Source organism: Scophthalmus maximus, chromosome 6 (assembly GCF_022379125.1).
Source record: "Scophthalmus maximus strain ysfricsl-2021 chromosome 6, ASM2237912v1, whole genome shotgun sequence".
In the NCBI taxonomy this organism is placed as follows: Eukaryota; Metazoa; Chordata; class Actinopteri; order Pleuronectiformes; family Scophthalmidae; genus Scophthalmus; species Scophthalmus maximus.
Genome location: NC_061520.1, coordinates 6,063,514 through 6,086,803, shown reverse-complemented (window position 1 = coordinate 6,086,803; position 23,290 = coordinate 6,063,514). Strand labels below are relative to the sequence as shown.

Sequence of the window (23,290 nt, the reverse complement as noted above, 5' to 3'; positions counted from 1 at the left end):
CCGAGGAAGAGGCCCTTTGTCGAGGATTAAGCTTCGGATGCAGATCAGGGAAAAACCGGCCCGTGTAGACGGCGCTGTCAAACCATTCATCTGAGCTGTGTGTGTGTGTGTGTGTGTGTGTGTGTGGCAGTTTCATGACCTCCTGTCCCAGACCACATCGCCCCTCAGTCAGATGGACCCCTACACCAGTCGCTCCATGGACATGCTCCTGCCGCTGACCGAGTCGGACCGGAGGCGGAGAGGGGCCGACCAGGACTGCAGCACCTCTCTGCGGTCTTACAGCGAGAGGCCGCGCTCTGTAGTGAGTTCCTTGTTTTTTTTGGTTTTTCCTCACGCGGGCTCACTCGGGACACTTCCTGGCCGGATTCTCATTTGCGACTCCTCCGGAAGCGTTCAGGAAAATGTCCGGACTTCAGTGCGTGTCTGAAAGCGTCTCAATATTTGAGGATGGATTCGATAATTGTGGTCAGTGCTGGAAATCAATGAGCTCAGGCAATTTATCAATGAATTCTCCAGAAAACGTTTTTATGACTCAAAAAACTATTATTACTTTTTAAAGAAGTGACACTAATATTATAAAGTCTAACAGTGTTGCCTCTATTACTTTCTATGACATTTTCTTTAGACATTCTGTTCTGATGTTTAGTCTGTTAGCTTAGCGACCCCGCCATTAGGCCTGCTTTATATGGATCAATTTAATTCACAAGATGCTTATTTCAAAATTAAGATACAGCACAGTATGGAGAATAAATGCGATATAACATATATTACGCTTGCATTGCATCAGACAAATCCCTCCAAGCATTAATTATTTAGGACTTTTTAGTCTTTGATTACAAAAAGAAAGAAGAATCATTTTTTTGGATGAATATAATTTAGTAATAATCCAAGCGTGATGGTGTTTTATTATTATTTTATCAGTTAAATTACCTTCACTAGACGCGCTGAGCTATTCATCTACACCCAGTGGTTTTTACCTCGGAGTGAAATCCAGAACAGCCCTTAATTTGAGAATTTTTAAAAGAATGTATTTATATTCAAAGCCCAATCCAATCTTCTGTCACTGATAGTGATTCAGCTCTTCTTTAAGCAAATGAACTCAGAGTAACGCCAGTGATCAAATTTTACCATTCGCAAAAAGGTCAAATACACAAACAGTCGCGCTGGATGTTCCTGGTTCCTCATTCACCGAAGAGAAAATACAGAGGAGCATCTACAAGGGAAATGTTTTTTTTAACCCCGTTGTGCACTGCCAAGAGCCCATGATATGTCAAATCAATACTTACCTCTTTTTTTTAATTATTGTAATCATATTTTATCCTGACAAGTGATTTATGGAGGAGCTGAGCACAGTTTAGGTTGACCTCAAGGCCTCACCCAGGGCATGAATATTTATGATAGCACCAGCAGATAAAAAATAAATTACTCATATTAAAGTGCTGACCAGGCAGGCGTCAGTTGCTAATGTACAGCTGTCAGAGGTCGCCTTCCTATTTCAGCTCATCTGAAGCTGTTTTCAGACACGGACTCTGGGAAAATGACGGGACATTTGTCCTGAAACGAAGAGATCTTTCGTCTGTCGTTCAGAATAATTTTGATTTTTATACATCTCTGCAGGACAGACAGAGCGAGCGACACAAAGACTCTCGCTTGAACCTCCGGCCACCGAGCCAATCTGCTACCTACGCCACGGTGTCCGCCTGGCATCACCAGCCTGAGAAACTCATCATGGACTCCTGCGGGTACGAGGCCACTGTGAGTCTCGTCTTACCCTCTTCGCATTTCACCATTTACAATGTCGGCGGCAGAATATGCTAAATAAGCTTTATTTCTTACTCCCTAGTACCTAGGATCGATGATTATCAGGGATCTACGAGGGATTGAGTCCACACAAGATGCCTGCGCCAAAATAAGGGTGAATATTACGGAAAACAATTAAGAATCTCTGTTTCTTCTGTTTTTATTTCTACTAATCATTGAATGACTGCTGATGAGTGTTAAAGACCCCCTCCAGTCATGTTTTTAAGTATATAAAAAATGATCTGCTACGGCTAATATTTTGTTTAACATTGTTTACCCAAAAAGGAGTTTTGAAATACCCTCTGAAATGGGGCTGGAAACCATCCACTCTCTCTCCCTCATTGAGGAATTCTGAGACTATGAATATTCATGATATGCAAATAACACAGGCCCCGCCCACCAAAGCTGCTCGCGCTAAGTTGACCGGTGGAAGAATGTACAAAAACAAGATGGCTGGAGGTAACATCGGCCAGATTCAGCCATAAAACTTTCACGAACTGCTAATGCTAAAGCTAAATGTCTGCGGACACACCTGCCGTCCTCTCATGATGCTAACTGCTAACGCTAACTGTCTGCGGACACACCTGCCGTCCTATCGTGGATGCTAACTGCTAACGCTAACTGTCGGCAGACACACCTTCCGTCCTCTCGTGGATGCTAACTGCTAACGCTAACTGTCTGTGGACACACCTGCCGTCCTCTGGTGGATGCTAACTGCTAACGCTAACTGTCTGCGGACACACCTGCCGTCCTCTGGTGGACGCGCTGCCTCTGCGGGAACTGGAGGGTTCCGGTTTCTTTGCTTATTCAACAGCGATTGGTTTTCTGTATTTGTGACGTACCAAATCTAGCTTTGCCCAGGGTTTGTTTGAATTTCAATTTGCAGAGAAGCGACACTCTCCTCCAGGAGAGGAATGTGAAAAAAACTAAATTTGCTCAGGTCTTAGTCCCTTTTGTCATTGTCAGATATTTTAGAGGACAGAAACAGAAGAAAAACTTTTTTTTGAGTGGAGGGGGGCTTTCATAAAAAAAGTAAAACATTCACAATCACCTATGAAGAGCATGAACCATGTGTGTCTGTTGCAATACAGGCACCTCCTCACTCTTTTTATTTATTGTGTCCACTGCAGAAATCAAAAGACTCAAGAAAGGGTCCAGTTGTCATCCTGTCCATCACCTACAGAGGTGTCAAGTTCATTGATGCAGCCACAAAGGTAATGGGAAAGTGTTGTTTGTGTGTGTGTCTCTGTTTATTGATCTGTCGCTCCACTTAACTTCCCCTCTCTTCCCGTCAGAGCATAGTTGCAGAGCACGAGATCAGGAACATCTCGTGCGCTGCCCAAGACCCAGACGACCTCTGCACTTTTGCTTACATTACCAAGGATCTGAAGAGCGGCCACCACTTCTGTCACGTCTTCAGCACGGTGGAGGTGGTGAGTAAAACTGTTCTACACTATATGAACACATATATGAAACATTGGTCTTAAACAAGTGGAAAACCCACCGTGACGTCACCCGTTGGTTTGGACCGAACCAGCTGTCAGTCACGCCGTATCCGCGCGACGGTGCCTTATCGTCTTTTTTTAATTCTATTTGAAATGGACGGAAACACTTTTTGCAACCAGCGAGTCGCCCTCTGCTGGGGATTTAGAGATTACAGGCTTAAGGCACCTCCGCATTGGCTTAAAGCCACAGAGTGAAATTTTATGTAATTTTCTGGCGGCATCTGGTGGTAAAGTTGCAAACCGCAACCGACCGAGCGACCGACAGGGGACACTTTATGGTGGCGCACCGCTGATTCCATTTACGGTGTCCGGCAGCGCTGAAAATTCAACGTGAATGCGATTTTCCATACGCGGTGACTACGTCCGTTTTTATATGCAGTCTACTATTTGAACAAGTACCTTGTCTTGTGTATTTTTATGTAATAGAACATGATTTACTAACAACCATTCGGCTCCATAAAAATCCATCGAAGAAATCATGAAATAAAAACAATAATCTTAAGACTTGAGTTTTTAGTAAATTGAACATTGAGTGGTTCAGCAAAAAAACAAAGTGTATGCCTCATGAGATGTCAGGAATCCCGCAGCATGAAGCATCCGATAGACATCCTTTTCTTGATTGCCTCGTCACATGGTGTAATTGTAGCTCAACTCCCGCCGTGCGTGGCATTTTCATACACAGGCAACGGTTATGTTGTAATTTTGCATCTCTGCTTCCGTAAAAAGGTTGATTTCAGTGTGTCATCTGTGACAGATGGACCAACTGTGGTGCGACGTGTTAACTGAGATATAATGAGTTTTTCACAAGGCCAAAACATAAATTTGAAGCCTCATTCATATCTAACGCTGTCACTTCACGCACGGTAAGTCGGCTTTTGCTTTTCTTTTAAAAATGTATTTGATATTCAACAACGAGCCAGGGGATATTTAAATTATCCCCACAAAGTGCAACAAAGTGCGCTATGCAATGTTCTTTTTGTGTGCGTGTGATTCTTAAGCGAGCCTAAATTTTTACTCGTGATAATTGTAATTATTTCAAAGCGAAAAAATTCAGTCACCTCTGTGAAAACAAGCTTTACCTGCAGGTCATTCAGAAAATCCAAACAAAGGAGAATTAGAATTTTGTTGAAATCTATCATAACGCCTGAAGACAACCACTGTGAGGACGTTGTCGTGTGTCCGCAGCAGTTCAAATGGCAGGAAGTTGTCAGATTTTCAGTTTTTTTTTTATTATCCTAATTTGTGAGCAGACTTAAAACTGTTTGGGGTTTTTTTTTTTCCATTCACACAGACACAGACTTACGAGATCATCCTGACACTGGGACAGGCTTTCGAGGTGGCCTATCAGATGGCGATGCAGTCCCGGGCGAGACAGTATGTCCCCCCTTCGTCTCTGCCCACGGAGGTCGTGGAGACCAAAGCCAGCCGTCCCGTATCGCAGTCGTGGAGCAGCATGCGGAGATCAGCAGTGAGTACCACCCTACAAACACAGGAACATTTTTTTTGATTGGTTATTTTGTGAGTGCATGTGTTGCAGTCTGCTCTACTTGTTGAAAAGGACAGAGGGAGAGCACAAACACGGCATCATGACACGGACCTCGTGACCGACTTCTTCCCCCCGCCAGCGAATACCCAATGGGCCGCCTACACAGAAAAAAAATTGCTGAGTGTGTGCGTGTGTGGCAGAAAATGATGAGTCATTAATTTGCTGCCAATTCCATCTCGTCCAACCCCGAGTCGGAGATTTCCTCACCGCGCATATATGCGGAAACCTGATGAATGAATATTTTTATTTGTCGCTAACAGGCCGGCGTATGATTTCCTCGGGGACTGTCCTCAGCTGGGCTCAGCCCCGGTTGGCTGGAACCCATCCGCCGCCTCCTCGCCGTTGATTGAGTGCGTTGCGCAAATGTTCCCGTCGTACAGCCTGAGCCGCGCGCTGATGCATTGACCTCTCTGGGCTGCGTATAATGAGCATTCAGTGATCACTGTCACCTGAGAGGGCCGCGCAGCCGGGGACGCGCACGGCCGCGGGACCGCATGCTCGTTCGGAGACACAAATCACTTTGTTTTACTGCCTCGGCTCGGAGGATAATATATGGAGCAATCACGGGGCTGCATATTGAGTGTGACTGGGGGTTACGCCTTTGGATGAGACGAGGGGAGGGGGGCTCTTATCCGCTGCGATCGGTTTTTGATGCTGATTATTTGCTTTGGCGAATGTCTTTCATAATTTAGACTGTCTGCTAAACCTAACGCGTTAAATTTACTGTCAAGATTTGAATCATCGCTCTTTTTTGATCTAATGCAGTTTCTCTAAGTTTTTAGAGAAAACTCGTATCCGCTGCAATTTGTTTTGATGCTGATTATTTGCTTTGCCGAATTGCTACGAAATCGACTTGTTTAAACAGAAAATTATATTTTAAAATGTTCTGAATTGATGGACAGTTCGCCAACCCCAACGCGGCCTCGCTTAAAGTTACCGTCAAACTTCGAACTCTCGCTCGGTTTTGTTCAAATGCAGTTTAGCGTGGTACTATTAGCAGATTTCCTCCTTTTAAATCAATGAGTAGACGTCAGTTTTGCCAGCTGGAATGACCAATCTATCAGCCGTAGCTCACTTGCTAATTAAGCTAACGTTAGCTAACAAGCCTAAAGCTAACAAGTCTTAACCTTACATGTGTTAAGCTAACGTGTCTCAGGCAACAATTAGCATTTGTCCTTGTAACTGCAGGACAAAGCTAATCAAACCTAGCATCATTCCTCCAAGTTTTTAATTCTAAAACGACCCCGCTTAGTTTAAATACTTGTTTTTATTTTCAAACTATGTTTTCATCCTCAACAATACGAGAGAAAATGTTGTTATGTGAGGACCAGTAAAGTACGGGTTATGCCATGCTCGTAAATCTCAGGTAACTTTGGCTAGGTCTGCTCGAGCGTGCTGCACCAGTGCGAAAAAACAGCCCGACGCTGCGGCTAATGTAAGCTTACGCTCCTTAGTGTCTAGAAAACTGAATACATTGCACAGTGAATGTAAATGTAACCTGCAACTTCACGAAGTGAGGAGCTCTGCTTGAGGCCGTGGCTTTTCTTGGGCCGCAAGCCAGCTAAGAGATCGCAACGCAGCCGGTTGTACACGCAGCGTAATAGACGCATTATTAGACACCCTCTCTTCTGGACTCTTTCCTCCTGACAGTGGCAGACATTAAAGAGAGAAAGACGAGCGGTAGATGAAGAGACTCTTTTAACTGTAGTGCCTACTCGTTCTTTTTTAAAAACCATCGTTTTGATGGGTTTCGAAAGAAGTTGTCGTTGGATGTTAAATGTAGTGCACAACGACAACGGCCTAACCCTCACCACAACCCTGACAGTAACCAAACCAAACGCAGCATTTCAAAAATGCTTTTGAAAAGTGTAAAAATCAAAGAAAAGTTGGTGAGATGTTGCGTCGCTGCCCGCCATCTTTTGAATTCCGGGAGACGCGACAACACGCAATGCGCAAGTTCTTGGCACCGTGGTACCGCGTCCTCGACCGCAGACAGGCCTCCTGCTGACGGGCGCCTGCTTCCGAGGCCGGACATTCTTACGATTACACCTAACGTTGGAGCAGCGGGGCGCCCGGTTCAATTCCTTCATCACACTTTAGCTCTTGTGTTTTTGGTTGTTGTAAAAAGACAGCCCCCTCCAAGTTTCCATCCCCCTCCATTGGAGCCGCATGCAAACCACAACCAACCGATGCTGGACCAACCTGCGGTGCCTATAGTTGCGGTTGCTAAGCAACGGTTGGACAATCAGCAAAAGGTTAATTACAAGAGGTAGAATTCATCTCCCTGCATAATTTCCCCCTTCTGTAACTGGTCGAATGAATGAAAAGTGTCCGTCAAATGCTCTCTCCCTCTCTTCTCTCCGTTTTTTTTTTAACATGTCTTTGTTCTTGTCTTCTTGGTCCTCCTGCCTCCCAGGGTGCCCCTCCGCTCGAATGCCGCTGCTGTCACTGTCACACGTGTACCACCCACCGTCCCTCCTTCCTCCCGTTGCACTCCGTTAGCCCTGGAGTCCAGGTCCTTCTCTTTTTCCTTTCCTCTATTCAACCCCCCAGTCATCACACACACATTAATGCTTACACACCCCTCCCCTCTTTTTCTTTTCCTTGGTATAGTGAGCGGTGCTGCGGTGCACCGCATTTTGTCTCCTCGTGCTTGTAGGAATGTTAATACCTTCGGCCATAAACGTTCTCCCCATCTCTTTTACGTTCCCCATCTCCCCATCTCCATCTCACATTCTTAAATTCCTAAGACGCAGTGAGTTCAAGCTCTGTGTGGTTAAGCACTTTCGGGACAAAGGGGGGGTTTTCTTGATGTAATTAACCTTCCCGTTATGAGGACTGTTGGCTAAATTGAGCCCGTGAGGGTTTTACTCCGTAGCGGTCATAAACAAGATGCTTGAAGTGGTCTTTGTTGGATGCTTTTAATGGTCCTCCCTCATTCGCTGTGTCTACTCGACACTGAAGGTGTGTGATCCGCAAGCCGGGACTGTAACATTTTATTTTGTTTAGCTATTTCAAATTCTATTTCAAATGTGACTCTAGGTACGTTTACCAGGATAATATGTAGAATGGCGGGTATTGGCTGCCCGCCTTCGGACAATAGCCACATGTTGAGCCGCCACTCAGAATGTTTGTCAGACGGTCGTAGCTTTGGTCTTTTTGCAGCCGCAGCTTACGCAGGCCCCGAGTGTGATTTTCCGTCAGGCGTCATCCATGTCGCCGACCGAAAAATGATCCCGAGTTGTCTGTGATTTTTTGACGTGATCACTGGACTGCTCCTCTGATCCACATGCACGTGTGTGAGCTGAGGACTTGTCCGTGTGGCGAAAAACGGCCTCCACGTGCCGCCCCCGTCTCACGCCCCTCCTCTCGTCCCTCCTCCCTCCCCCCCCCCCCCCCCCCCCCCCCCCCCCCCCCGGCAGATTGACCCCCTGGAGATGGACGCCGACATGCACTCCCTGGGCAGCACCACCTGGCTCTTGGACCAGCGGGACTCCAACAGGCGCCCCGTCAGCACCAAGTACGAGACCACCATATTCTGAGGCCGGACCCCCACAGCTGCCCCTCGGCCCCCCACTCGTACTCCTCTTACCCTGCATCCGGTTTTTCATTTCTCTCTTTTGTCTCCCTATCTCACACACACACACACACACACACACACACACATACATGCGAGCCCCGTGCCTTCTCACTGTGATGGTATAGCGTCCCCTCAGGGCTGCCTGCCCCTGCACCCTCCTTTGCCCTGCCCAGCGACCTTCACCGACCTCCTGCCCGCCATGACAAACGCTCCCGCGGCCCCTCCCTTGCCCCCCCCCCCCCCCCGAAACCCCCTGGCAGCCTCCCGGATGATCTCGGACGGATCTCATTGCACCGTGGCCCTGCTCTCTCAACCAAACTGCCTCTTCCTCCTCATCCTCCTCTTCCCGACGGCTTGCATCTGCCTCCAACACCCCAGATACCTCCCAGAGGTTGCGTCTTTATATCTCTTCCTCCTACAGGCCGTCCTTTTTTCTACCATCAATTTGCAACAGGCAAAACAAGCATGATAATCATTTGCTCTGCATGGCGGCTCCTACGGAGTGTTTACAGAAATATTAACTTCATAGCATTCAATGAATTCGTTTAGCTTGTTTTCAGTTTTGTGTCACAGCAAACGGGGCCAACGACTTCGAATGCAGCTTCCTTGCTCTCTTGCAGAGATCTAATGAGAATATCGAGTCCGCACAGCTCACAGAAAGGGTTATGGACTTGTTGGACGTACGGACTGGGAGTGGGAAAACCTATTACCTTGGCAGCAGTGTGGGGAGAGCGAACTGAAGGAAAACAGGTGGAGGAGTAAAGCGGGATGGGTTGGACGATACTTTTGTACTAATAGAAAGAGAAGATTCAGGGAGACTTGAGCTGTTTTCCGACATGAACTCCTGAGTCAGGCACATTCACAATAGCAGGAAGCTTTCAGGTGAGGGGCAGCTCGCCCGCGGCGAACCTTCTGGACGTTTTTCCTGCTGTATTCTCACCTGGGTTCGCGTGGACGTTCGGAAAAGTCACAGAAAATGTCCGGACCAACACTTAGAGAGACAGTCACGCATCTCACGTACGGCCCCTCCGGGACAGTTCAGGAACACGCCCCGACTCCGGTGGGCGACTGAAGGCCGCTGCGGAGTCCTTTCATAATTTTCCGCGTGACAGATGGTCTTTGGTGGCTCCCGTCACGATCGTCCTTTGTGAGCTGTTCAGAGCGCGAGTTCATTGTCTGGCGCGAGTCCAAGGTCACTGGAGCTGTCGACCGTTTGAAGCGTTTCACTGCTGAGCAGGGGGAGAGAGAGCTCTGGGTTGGGAGGGGTTTCTCCGCTGGACAGCGGTACTTTCGTACGTCGTCAATCGTTTCCTCTAAATCTCAGCAAGAAAGCAAATCGGGCATTTTCCTCAAAATGTGGGAACGTTTTCCGTCAACGGGCCCCGTTTGATTTTTCCCAAACCGACGATTTATTGACGGTTGTCCACATGTCCGAATGTGTCGAATAATAGTACGATTAGTTTTATAGTTAGTTGTTTTTTTTCTCCCCAGTATCACTTTTTCGTTTTTAATTTACTGACTTACTTGATTATATTTGGTTGTTTTGCCTCGAGACATGATTTTTTTATTTTATTTTTCTTCCTTTCTCCATCTGTAGCCTGTCCTGTCTCACCAGGCATCTACCACTGTGAGGACGCTGCTTTGCTAGCATGGGATAAATGCCAGGCGGACCGAAAAAAAATAAAAATAAAAATAAGAATTAGAACAATCAGTGAAAGGTAAAAAAAAAAAAAAAAAAGCCACTTGCAGCAAACTTTCTTTTTCTACACATTTGTACAATACTCATGACAACAACGCGGAGGACGGGTCACGGATCTGATGTCTGAACTCAAACGGACCAAGAACTACTGGAGCCTCGTACACACACACACACACACACACACAGACACACACACACACACAGGAGGACAACTTTCCTACACTTTACCGAGGACAACAGCCTTACTTCATTTCGGATTATCTATAATCAACTAAAGCCCCCAACACCACCGCCTGCCCCTCGACCTCCTCCCAACAATTGCACGCCCCCGCCCCCCCCCTCCCCACATGCTTCTACAGGACTGAAAACAAAACAAAAAGGACATCACTTCTGATTCCCTGGTGTTCTGGACTGACGTCGTCCTTTCTGAGGGCACAGTTTGGTCCGGATGAGTCTTGGCCCCGGTGCCTCTCGGCGTCCACGGTTGCACCGAGAGACTGCGAGAAGAAATCCCAGCATCACCTCCTTGTCAATTCAAACACTGTGTAAGAAAGAAAAAGAAAAAGAAAAAAGAACATGGCACTTTCCCTTTTAATACCTTCCTCTTTTTTTTCTTCTGTTCTTCTTACGATGCAAATAGGAAATCAGTGCATTTTGTGATACTTTTTGATAGACGACCGGGGGGGCTGACCCAAATGGGACTGGAGTGATTGCGAAAGGGGATCATGGAAGGATCCTGACATCAATACGACCTGTGTCCCAAAAGAAAAGGACAGAATACACACACACACACACACACACACGAGTGTACTGACGTTGTTTTTCTGCATCTCGTGATGTTGGGGATGTAAACGAAAACAACAACATCCCAATTCAATTTCACTCGTGTGCATCAATGAGCCCCCCGAGCACATTTCCCGACACAGCATCATCTTGCTGTCGTGATTACGCGGGCTGGGCGTCCCATCCGACGCCGTTTTCGCGCCGAGAATTCAGAGAATCAGGTACAGTACACGCAACAACGACAAAAAAAAAAAAAAAAGGATGTCGCCCCACAAATGTAGCGGCGGCGGCGGCGAAACAGCAGGTTTGAATTCCACCACATTGAGAAGGGGGCCCGCGTGTAAACGCCGCTCTGGCGCCGCGTCAGTGCCAATGGCTTTGTTACGCTGAGAACGTGACGCAATCTTCTTTCTTCTCCTTCATCTTGGAAGAATTCTCTCCTCCTGCACTGTGACTTAGAAAATGCTCGTTGTGGAGTCGTCCCGTCCCGTCCCCGTCCCGTCCCCCCCGTCCCCCCACACCCACCCCCCTTGTTGTGTGCTGTGTGCCCGAGCTGCTGTGCTGCCTCCGCGTGCCTGGTTTCTGTCCGTCCGTCCTCGTGGGAGTTTGGACCGTTACTGTTCCGTCACCTGGCCACTGTCCCCGCTCTGTGTGTCGGCCGCGGGAGACGCCGGGTCTCTTTTTTCTCGTTCCCTTCCCTCCTCTCCAGAAGACGAGTGTTTGCCTGGAGAGGGACCGTTGGGACGGCCGCGGTCGGCCCTGTTCCGACTGTTGACTGTTGGCTTCCACTGACGATGCATGACGGCAGTGTTGTTTCCTCTGTTCGCCGCGTGCCGTCGCGCCCTGCGATGCCCTCGGCCTGGGCCGTCGTTTGTGTGTACCCGCAGCAGTGTCCCGTCTCCCCTCGCTCATCTGCTTTTTATGTTCCCCTCTCTTCCGTCACGCACAAAACGCACACGCGGCGACTCATCCTCCACCCCACCCCACCCCTCCCTCCCATGTCACCAACCCACGTCTCCATCGTCATCACTCCTCAAATTCTTGTCAACGTGTGTGTTCTTCCATTCTGTGTGTGTCACCGAGGCAACCTGCTCTAGTCATGGATGCACAATGTGAAAAAAAAGAAAAAGAAAACTAGAAAGAGGCATTACACTTTAATGAGCAGCGGCTATTTGAAGCAAGTTTTGGTGGCATGATATTGGGCTGTGCATGTTACCGGTCTCCTTTTTTTAACATTTGGTGTTCTCCCTGTGTAGCTCACCCCAGCGTTCAAGTTTCCGGATACCAAGCTGTGAGTTGAAGGGGAGCGGCCCGGTGTGAGTGTGTTTGCGTGTACTGAGTTAGTGGAAAGAGACACAGAGAGAGAGAGAGAGACAGAGAGAAAACGAGAGGTAAGCCTTTACGCAACGATGCAGGGCAGGGACATTTAGACCTCACTGTGTATCCCCCTGCCCCCCCCCCCTCCCGCCCACGATACGAATCCCAACACACGAACGACAGGTAGCCTGCTGTCCCACGCCAGGACCAGGCGTTTCACTCCCCGTCCCTTGAGACAAAGGTCAGCCGGAGAGGTCGAGGTCTACTTCCTGTCCTCCGTGTGACCCCTCTGACCTCGTCATGTAGGTACTGTAATGTTTAGAGCACTGTAGACCATTAACGATGTAGACCGTTGATGAGCATTTCTATTGATTCAGGTCTACTGGAGAAAAGTAACAGCGGGGGATTATTGACAGAGGGTTGACTGAAATGTAAAAAAAAAGAAGAAGAAGAAAAAACTGTACCAGCATACAATGCTTTGCCCATGTTTGCGGACAGAGTTTGGTTTGTCGATGAAAAAAATGTGATACTGTCTCAAATTTCAAAGCAATATTATAGTAATGAAATTAAATAATACAATGACAAAAGAATCCCCCTTCAAGTCTGTTGTCAGCGTTGATTTTTTGTGTTTTTATGGTTGAGTAATAACAGATAAAAAAAAAAAGAAACATTACAGTTTAAACCTTTAAAGTGACAGTTATTACAACTTTGTACGAGCGTTTCCCCCGACCGACAGGAGAGATTAGTGAGGTGTGCAATGTGTCGCAATGTTAGTTTCAGAATCCTCCCAAACTCCTCTAACTCTTTCGGATTTAAAAATTAAAATAGAGAGATAAGATTTTCAAAACAATTTCCACAATTACAACAACAATTGTCAGGAGGAAATGACAAATGTCCTTGTATAATTTGTGTGATATTTTATACCATGTACACTATATTTATACTAATGGTACTGGTAGAGTTATTATAGGCGTATAAACAATACTGCATTGGTACTTTTCCTGCACTGTACAAAATGTGGATTTCTGCCTAACTGAACGAGTAACAGAGTTGAGCATTACGCAATACGCAAAGACAACTTTTTTTAAAAATTAATATCGTTATTTTTTTTAAATACTGCCAGGCAGTTATCTTCCAAACCCCAACCCAACCACAGACTGTGGGTCCATTATTCAAACCTTATGAAAAATTTGCCATCTAAAGGGTGTGATTAAAAATTTAATTGAAAAAGAAAAAAAAAAATGGAGTCTCTTACTAAACCACAGCAAATCGATTACAGACTCATTCGGTTACTTGGCAACATATCATGCAATTCATAAACAAATGAGCAACAGTTTAATGTCCCATCCCTCAATAATACCAACTAGTGTCGGGGGGGAAAACTACCCATCTGATCAGGGATCAGAAAAGAAGAAAAAGTGCAAACCGTCTTTGGTAAGTTTCACATCTGTCAACATGAATATATTTAAGTAAAACGTCTTCAGTATTATTCACAAACTATGAGCATGTTATCTTTGGTGCTTTGCCGTTCCTGAGCGTGGTGGTGACCGTGAATCCTGACAAACCCAACAACAACGTTTTCCAGGCAACGGATCATTTAAGACACAGTGGGCCTCATTGCAAGAGCATTTTCATATTGTCATCCTAATTTCTTTTACATTTTTCGTACAGTGAGTTTGTGCGAACAGGCCAGGCGTTCTTATAACGCTACAACCTTCAGAAAAGTGTGTTAATTATGTGCGTAAACATGATGAATGCTGCGTATTTGAGCAAGCACTTGCACGAGGATAACAAATTAGCATATCAGCGTCCCTAAAATACCATATATCGCAACATGAATGCCAACTGCCAAAGATGGGCGCTCCCCTAACCACTGCGCAAAAACGTTTTAGAAGGTAAATAAATAAATGTAGAATTATATTAAAATACGAATTGCAGAGGTAAACTTAACTTATAAATGTATAATTGCTTCAAAGTGACGAAAAAATGATCCATACGTGTAAAAACTTGGTTTGATTAACAGCAGACTAACTAACACGTGGCTCCTACGACGGGTCTGGATCAGTCGTAAATTCTGTTCGTACCTGAAAGAAAACTCAAAATACGAGAAAATTGTACGAATGCTCTGAAAGTTCTGAGATTTGGGAACAAATCTGTTTGTACGAGCTTTTCTTGCATGAGGCCCAATAAGTCTAAAGACTAAATCTGTTTCTCATCAACAAACCATTTGTTACTCCCGTCTTTCCTTTTTCACACAATGCGCTTCTTAATGCTGTTAAAATGCATAGTTATAATAATTATTCTGTACATGACTTATGCTTTTTAACACAACATAATATAAAAACAAATTTCTCCTACAAAACAAACTAGAAGGTTCTTTATCTGCCTTCTTTTAACACTTTCACTCACTGTATTTATTTACACTGAAGCCACGTGTTCGACGCCACGTGGAGGCTTATGTACAGGTCACCGCAGGTCGTCGGGGTCGCGCCTAGCGCGAGTCCTCCCCGGCCTCGGCCTCGGCCTCTCCCGGTGGGAACAGCAGCTTCCTGAGGATCGGCGCGCAGAAGGGGCCGAAGACTGTCCGGTTGAAGTGGACGATTCGCCCGAACGTCGTCCCCAGGTCGGCGAGATCGGCGCTCACCAGCCTCAGGGCGGCGGGCGGCTCCAGCAGACTCCCCTTGGCGGGGCCGGCCTGCAGCACGGCCAGGAGGAAGCCCTGTGCCCTTTCTCCTGTTTGATCCACACCGAGAGAGAGAGAGAGAGAGAGAGAGAGAGAGAGTCAGGTGTCTGCAGCAGCACACGTTCAACTTCAAAACATTCATGTGGACAGAGACAGGAAATGACATAGTAATAAATGTTTCTTCTGTCGAATGAAAGTCAGTCGGTGAGTGAAGATGCACAGATTTTTTTTTTAATCAACCTGAAATGTCAGAATTTTCTCCACCACATCTTAGAAGAATTGAAAGCACGACGACCACCGACCAGAAGTTGTGTCACAAACGTACGGGATCACACAAACACTACTTGAAAACTTCTGTGAACATGCTGTGTACATGTTTCCCCTCCCTCCTTAAGAACTACAACAGTTAATCAACTTACGAATAATAATAATATTCTGCAACAAGTTCAACAATTCCAGCCTTTTTTTCTCAAGCAGAAATGCTCAACATCCCCACGTTCCAGTTCTGCAGATGTGAAGATTTGCAGCCTTTTTCTCAGTAATGTATGATGGGAAAATAAATATATCTTTTGGTTTTGGACTGACGGTGGTAGAAGCAATGTGAGGATGCCACAATCATCTCTGGAAAACTTTTAAAGACCAAATAATTCATCATTAGTTAGACTATGAATAATGAAAATAAACACAAGTTGTGTTTCTCCTGTTGAGCAGATTTTTACAGACTAAATTTTACTTTCCTGTAGTTTTCGTCAAAAAAAATGGAAGGTTTTCCTTAACTACTCTTTAAATGAAGTGGAAAAATAACAACCAAGCAATAAATACTGGATGGTCCATCATCCACCTTGGCCCGCGCGTGCGCTCGTGTCCTCACCTATGACTGTGCGGACGGGGTTGTCGTGTTTCCGCAGGTCAGATATTTGTCCTCTCAGCAGATTCTGGCTCTCCTGAGGCAGCGCCGCTCCCCCCCGGCTGCTCACGGCGTCGCTCACCTGCCGCAGGACCGTCTCCCCGAGCCCCAACAGCGCCCCCTCCAGGTCAGCGTCCCTACAGCACCACAGAGCACACGGGCGGCGTTAGAAGAATATTAGGACGCCCGCGATTTATAAGCCACGTTAAGCAAAGACTCCTGGGACTCGTACAGTTTAATAAATGAGGCTTTTTAATAACAAACAATTCTCTCAAGAGGTTTTGGACTAAATCAAATCACTTCTTAATAAAAGTGATTAGGGAAGATGTGGCCTGTGATACATTTCATCGCAGCTCGGGCGAGAGTGTGATCACAAGCGGCCGTTCCACATTTAGCCGCCGTTCCACATTTATCCGCCGATCATGAGTGGACTTCTCTCGAACAGAAAGAATGAGGTTAGCTGGATCCGCTCTGACAGGCTTCTTGCCTCCTGTCGCCTCCGTCGGTTTCCCTTCTCATACAGTACCTGTCCCCCTTGACAAGCCAGTGCATGAATCACCTCTCCCTCCTCCTCCTCCTCCTCCTCCTCCTCCTCTTACCTGATGTGACCGCCCTCCAGCAGGGCAGCGGCGGCCTGCCTGAGTTTACCTACAAACCCCTGCAGGGAGAAAACGGCGTCCCCGCACTGAGCGTTGGTCAGCAGCAGCACCGACGCCTCCAGGACCAGCGTCCGCAGCCGCCGGCCCACAGCGTCCAGACGGGCGCGGTCCATCAGCACGGTCTGCGTGGAGGTCAGGGTCGCATGTCATGCGGTTAAAAATCACCGGCACAAATGAGCCTCGCCAAAAGAAAAACCAACAGCTACGGTATGTCGAGATGACAGCAATGTGGGTTTTGGTTACGAAAAGCTGAACTCAATTTATTCATCCAATAAAGTACAGTAAATAGATAAATGGTTGAAATTTTGAAATGCCTAAAGGACAAATGGTTAAAGAGCTTAAAAAAAAAAAAAGGATAAATGGTTGAAACATTAGACTTGCATTTTAATATTTAAATTTGTGAGCTTTTAGTCGACTGTAGGTCAAATCATGTCTTTTTTTTATTATGGATTCATAATCAACCATTAACTGACTGAAGTATATATATTTATTCATTTTATTTGCTGGGGGCTGGTTATGAGTTCCCCTCAGCTGGCCACATCTCTACCTTCCTGGGTCGGCACCATCTCTGTGGATTTTTTTTCTCTCCCCCCAGCAGGAAATATTGCTATTTCTGAACAGGGTTGATTATTGTGATTGCACATTGATCATCAAGACAGGGCAGGTGGTATGTCGAGGCCGGCCTGTCTGCAGAGGACAGCAAAAATTGTATGGATTTTTTTTTAGCGGACTACTGAGCCATTTTTATAAAAAATTAAAAAATAAAGTGTAACAGACACTTTCTAAACAGTACGTTTCATTCTTGTCAGTCGACGGTCGATTAACAGCCATCGGCTATCGATGAGAAAAAAAATCGAATTTTTAAATTTTAGCAGGAGTTTAAAATCAGTTCAAATGAGCACATTTGACGCGCGGTGTTGAAGAACGGGCGTTTGATTTTCAAAGCAGGCTGAGAGTCGGATCAGGATCCCTGATAATCCAAAACATATCGCTCACATAAAAAAAGGCGCAGTGTCGTGTAATTATTTGCAGAGCTGATACCTCGGGATATGTCTGGTCCCGCGGGTCCCAGCGCAGCAGGCGCATGTAGGCCCGGTTGAGGACGGCGGCGACGCTGACGGGACAGCGGCCGTCGGGACCGGGAGAAACGGACTGAGCTCTGCCGGCCGACGCCTCTTCTGACGCTGCTGCCTGGAGCCAAACGGTGGTGTTGTCCAGAGAAGCTGAACCAAAAAAGAAATTATGGAAAAATAACAGAGACATGCAACTGGTAAATACAAACTCATACGATGAACACGATTTCTGAGTCTGGCTCACGCCATTGTCATTCTGCTGAAAGAGGAAAAAGAAGAAGATGCTCTGGCTTGTTTGTGTTTGAGTGACGCAGACGTGCAGTCGATGTAAAACAGTGAGTTGTGGGTTTAAAGTGTCTGTTAACCAGTTAAACTGAGTTCGCTTGATTGAGGCTATCTGCAGCAAGTTTTTCTCTTCTAAGATTTTCTAGAGAAACTGCCGTTTGAAAAAAAAAAAGTGACACCGCTACAAATTAAATAAAAAATATTGCTGTTACTAAAGAAACTCATATCATACTGTTCTGCTTTGGAGCTGAAATGAGTAGTTAATTAATAAATTTGTCTAGAGCTGCAAGAGTTAATCGATTACATAATTAATCGCCAACTATGTTGATAATCGATTAATTAGTTTATGAAGAAAAAAAAGGCAAAATGCTCTGATTTTAGCTTCATAAATGTGAATATTTTCTGGTTTCTTTGCTTCTCTTTGACAGTAAACTGAATATCTTTTTGGTGTTTGGACAAAAAAAAATACATTGTCTTGGAGTTTTGGGAAACACGTTCAACATTTTTCCTCATTTTATCACATTTTATGGACCGAGCGACTAACCGATTAAATCCAGAAAAAATAATTGGCAGATTAATCGATTATGAAAATAAACGTCAGATGCAGCCCTAAATTAGTCGAACCAAAGAAAATATACCAACCGAAAACTGTTTAGGCCTTTTTCGACAAATCGAATTTCTTTGAGTTAAGGACTGTTGGTTGCTGCAGTTTGAAGACTTCGCCTCCGGCTCTGGGAGTGTTTGTCATTATCGTCTGACATTTTAAAGACCAGAGGAGTGATCGAGTATCAAGAAAATACTTGATGATAAAAAAATGATCGCTTAATGCCCCCCCCGCCCCGACACACACACTCTTCTACTTATTAATTAATTTGCTCACAAAATGTGTTTTGGAGGACGGGAGTCGGGAGCACGTGACTTTGTAAGTGTCCGTGAAGGATATTTATCAGCCCTGCGAACATGACTTCGTCAGCATTCCGGGCCCCTTGTCACTTTGCCAGTGATCGTGATGAGTCAGCTGTTCTTGCACAGAATCATGTTCTGAGCCAGAACTGTTCATCGCTGGCCGGCTGTCCAGGCTCCTCGGCCGATGTACGAGGCGCTGGACGATGGCAGGACGGTGCTGTAGAGCGACACGGGGGTCAACTCTTTTTTATTTATGTTTTTTAATTGAAAACTGAAATGACCCGATGATCATAAATCCTACACTCTCTCACAAAAGTCACCTTCACCATCCGTCACTCACGCCGTGTTGAGCGGCAGTGTTAGAAAATGTAAAACCCACTGAGGCGACGCCATTCACACTCACAGGGCTGCTTGTCCAGGATCTGCTGGAACTTGGCCCGTTCGTACTGCGCCGCCTGCTGCAGCAGCTGAGGCCTCAGGCTCCGGACGGTGAAGCTGACCATGTCGGCCTGCATCAGCCCCAAGACGCGGAAGATGTCCCTGAGGGAAGACCGGGGGGGGGGGGGGGGGCTATAAAATACAACTGCGAGCAAACTTAATTTATGTAGCACTAAAAACAAGCAAAAACCAAAAAAAGAGGGAGAGAGGGGTCTGTATGTGAGAACGCAATTGTCTGCAAATGTTGCTCCAGACATTTTCTGCAACTTTTCCTGCCGCCGAGTAAAAATTTCGGCAGAATGTCGATGCTCACAGTGAGAGCGCGTGGCCGTATTGAACACTGCTTTCCGCAGCCGAATTATAGTAATTTTCATGCCTCCTGCTCAGAGCCCTCGACAGAGAGAGAGTAGCAACAAATCCGTTCACTCCAATGGACCAGTTTTTTTTCTCCAGCAATGGCGGATCATGGAGCCTCTGAATAGTTCCCGGAGGGGAGCAGCAGCAGAATGGAGTCAATGGACTGTCTGTGTTGCACTTATGAAGGGTAAGACGTTTAAATAATCAGATTGTATATTATCAGCACATCTGAATCAAAATGAAAAGTGCTCTATAAATGAAATGTATTATTATTATTATTAAAAGCATTACATTATTAATTAAATTTTACTTAACGTATTGACTAACTACGTAGAGTAACTACATAGGTCTGGTCCCCATTTTTCGGACATTTTCTGGAGTTCGTGTCTGAAAACAGCTAGAGAAGACCAATGCAGAAATAAGTGCATGTCGAACAAAGTATACGCTATTGACATAAAGTAAAAGCCAAAAGAAAGCATTTTTCTTTTAGAAATAAATGCTTTTTAAAGGATTTGTAGGAGGCTGTGCCTGAGTGAAGAGCCACAAAAAGCAAAAGAACGACCACATTCGTTTTTTAGTATGATTATAAGGTAGATGCATGAGAAGATGAGCTGACACGCAACAGGATTATTACACGACTGAAGTATGATATGGGTCAAATAACCTACACGGTTTACTGATCATCAGACACGGACGTATCAATCTGCGTCTCACCTCAGCAGCTCCACCGGGTCCCGGAGGTCCCTCAGCGCTCGGACCTCCGGGTCACGCACCGGCGCGCACAGAGACGCCATGGTGTCGATGACGTACCCCGACAGCCTGTGGAGGTCCAGGACTCCGTGAGCGACCTCCTGCCGGATGAGCTCCATGTCCAGGACCTCGTCCAGCTGAGAGCGCAGCCGGACGTGCTGAGGCAGCAGCAGGGACTGGAGTCTCTGATGGGAAACACAGACACCGCATCAGGTGTTGTTTACACACAGAAAATGTCAGTTTGTCCTTCAAGGGTTTAAGTCGTATTGTGAGCATGTGTCCTTGGGGTTTTGTCCTAATAATATAACCCAGAATTATATCAGAACCTGCACATTAAAAAGAGTTTAAGGCGTCAATTTCATGGCAGCTGTTGAAATAAAACTGGACCGTCTGTGCTAAAAATTCAACAGGTGAAATAAACAACAAGCTGTTTCCTTGGCAAAAAGTCAAGTATATTTAACTGAAGTGCTCAAATATCATATTTTACAATGATCATGTAAAATAAGCAATGTGACATTTAATGTAAAGATTGGTCATTATTGACGATGAAAGGAGTTGACAAATTATCGATTAGTTGATAATTTTGAGTAAAAGTTTAGTCAAACTTTTTCCCTTGCATATTGTTATGTTTAGAGCTGTTGGTTGGAAAATAAGCAATCTGTAGATGTAACCTTTTTTATTTGTTCTGTTACTTTACCACTTAAATTAAAATTCAATAAATCATCATAGTCAAAATAACGGTGGAAAGCCAAGTAGTGATGATAAGGTTTTACAGATTATATGAATGCTATATATCACAAAATGTAGTACATGGTGTTAGGAAATAGATAAATCCATCAACAACAACAACGAAAAAAAGATTGCTTTTTTTTGCTGGAATTGACACCCGCCCAAGTCTAGGAAAAAGAATAACTCTTCAAAAAAATGCAGCCTCTTGCATGGACAATCCATTATTGCAACAATCTCACGTGCAGTTTATACATGAATGGGCCACAATGACATCCCAAAAAATAAAAGTTTATCGTCTACAACATGCTGAAACGGTCTTTTTTTAAGACCTGCAGATATGGTGACTCACAGTCTTGACCTCCCGCAGCAGAATGACAGCGTGAGTGTAGTTTGGAGGATCACTGCTCAGCTGCTCCCGGAGGACGTCCCAGAACGCCCGGTGGACGATCTCCGTCACTCTGCCCTCCAGGCTGCAGACAGAGAGAGAGAGAGAGAGAGAGAGAGAGAGAGAGAGAGGGAAGGATGTAAACTCCCAATTAGTTTTGGAAAACAGTACAAAACCAAGGTCAAGTGTGTCTGCGGTGGAGTGATGTCCCTTGCCTGTCTGCGGGAGGCCTCTGGGGTCTGAAGCAGAAGTCTCCGTTCATGACGACCTCATGAGCGAGGCTCAGGTTGGAAACACAGTTCTCAAGCTCCATCAGGCTGGATAACGAGGCGGTGGGCGGGCTCCCTGACTCCACACACGGGACACACGCCCAGAGATAATTAAAAACTGCCGCGGTGGTAATGATTCAATTACTAAAAAACAATAACTGTGATAATGATGAAGCTCCATACCTGTAGGGGAGTCTAGTTTTTCCAGACAGGGAAGGTCAGCGGGGAAACCGTCGGCCGCCTTGTCTCCTTGATCAGGCATTTCAGCAACTGTAAAAATAAAAAAATAAAGCAATGATAAATTATATAAAATTTGAATATCATTAAATTAAAAAACAAATCTGGTAAATCTTTTTATTTTTTTAAAGGGTGTGGGCAATAACATTATTTCTGCATATAGAGCTGCAGCGACCAGTTAACTTCAATTTGTTGACTGATAGAAAATGAATTGCTACGTTTTTTAAACGATTAATCTATTATCAATCAAAAATGCCAATAACTTTATGGTTTCATCTTTTTCAAAAGTGGCAAACATGCTTATTTTCTTGGTTACAAGTTTCTTTGAAAGCGAACAACTTTTGAGGCGTTTACTGTCAGTGGGACAAAATGAGACATTCAAGTTTTATGTTGTGATGTGAATTTTTAAAAGCATTTTCTCACATTTTACAAAGCGGACAACAAATGGGTCGATTGAGAAAATAATTAAAGTAAAAATAATATAGTTTGAAACTTTAGCTTAACCTCAACCAACTACATTAGTGCATGACAAATAATAATCTAATGATATACAACCAAATATTATACAGAAAAATTACCAAGATTGTTTGTTTATATTTACATAATGTAAAAAAGTAAAGTGGGAATCTTTGGATGAGTCTCGTGATCATGCATTTTTCTTCTCTACTCTGTTTTATAGACTAAACGATTAATCGATATTATTCAATCGAGAATTTTCTTAATATTTTATTTCAAGTAAAAACATATTATGTGCAGGATTATATTATAGTAAAGTATTGTGACAGGTACTGGTACTTAAAGTACATTATGCGAATACTTCCGCCTGAAATAAAAACAAAAGCACACAAACAGAACATACAGCAGAAAAGAATCATACAACTTTTCACTGTAATGAAAAGTCTGACACTTGTTTAGAAGAGAACTCACCTGCAGTTGTTCTCGTCTAGGTGAATTTACTGACACGTCGTAAGGTGAAACATTAAAGTCTGTTGACCTTTCATGAATATGAAACGTCGGTAACGTGTCGCTGTTCGGTTGAAAAACAAAACCGTTTCAAATCCACGAACACGAAAGGTGAAGTTTAAACCCGGACTAAACCATTCCTGTCAAGATACGGGGGGCGGGAGAGAGGAGTGTAAGAATTACACACTGCTCACTGTTTTACACGTGATTCAATCCTACTCCGACACGTGTGTTTTGAGTTATGTGAGTTTAAATACTTCAAGTGTCTGAATTTTGTGCATTTACACACGAAACAATGAAAAAAAAAGAAGGAAGCGGCGGCTTCTAATGGTTCGGTCCGTTCTTGAATTAAAAAAAAGTGGGCGTGTCTGCACTGTACGTTTCCGGTCCGCCCCGCCCCGCTCCCCCGTGTGTTTGTG

At 45.1% G+C, this 23,290-nt stretch overlaps 2 protein-coding genes across 9 annotated transcripts in view; one reads left to right on the top strand and one right to left on the bottom strand.

The window, feature by feature from the left end:
• anks1ab (ankyrin repeat and sterile alpha motif domain containing 1Ab) overlaps positions 1 to 12,831 on the top strand; it is a 39,558-nt gene extending 26,727 nt beyond the window's left edge. For 3 of the 8 annotated variants that reach the window (XM_047332603.1, XM_047332611.1, XM_047332610.1), the window contains 9 exons: positions 131 to 301; positions 1,618 to 1,755; positions 1,844 to 1,915; positions 2,931 to 3,014; positions 3,096 to 3,233; positions 4,597 to 4,773; positions 7,268 to 7,366; positions 8,274 to 8,371; positions 12,170 to 12,831. In XM_047332603.1, the coding sequence (XP_047188559.1) occupies positions 131 to 301; positions 1,618 to 1,755; positions 1,844 to 1,915; positions 2,931 to 3,014; positions 3,096 to 3,233; positions 4,597 to 4,773; positions 7,268 to 7,366; positions 8,274 to 8,371; positions 12,170 to 12,233 (1,041 nt within the window). In that variant the 3' untranslated portion in view covers positions 12,234 to 12,831. Of the gene's footprint in view, positions 1 to 130; positions 302 to 1,617; positions 1,756 to 1,843; positions 1,916 to 2,930; positions 3,015 to 3,095; positions 3,234 to 4,596; positions 4,774 to 7,267; positions 7,367 to 8,273; positions 8,372 to 10,028 lie in introns of all 8 variants that reach the window. The other 5 variants (XM_047332604.1, XM_047332605.1, XM_047332608.1 and 2 more) reach the window with 5 other exon arrangements.
• A 604-nt stretch (positions 12,832 to 13,435) lies between these two features.
• On the bottom strand, positions 13,436 to 22,993 carry LOC118309224 (T-complex protein 11-like protein 1). The gene is made up of 10 exons (XM_035631095.2): positions 22,836 to 22,993; positions 21,855 to 21,941; positions 21,618 to 21,747; positions 21,367 to 21,487; positions 20,253 to 20,473; positions 19,147 to 19,283; positions 17,521 to 17,702; positions 16,420 to 16,601; positions 15,785 to 15,957; positions 13,436 to 14,963 (listed from the first exon to the last, which is right to left on the bottom strand). The coding sequence occupies exons 2-10, from the start codon at positions 21,931 to 21,933 to the stop codon at positions 14,722 to 14,724; spliced, it is 1,467 nt and encodes a 488-aa protein (XP_035486988.2). The 5' UTR covers positions 21,934 to 21,941; positions 22,836 to 22,993; the 3' UTR covers positions 13,436 to 14,721.
• Between the last annotated feature and the right edge of the window lie 297 nt (positions 22,994 to 23,290).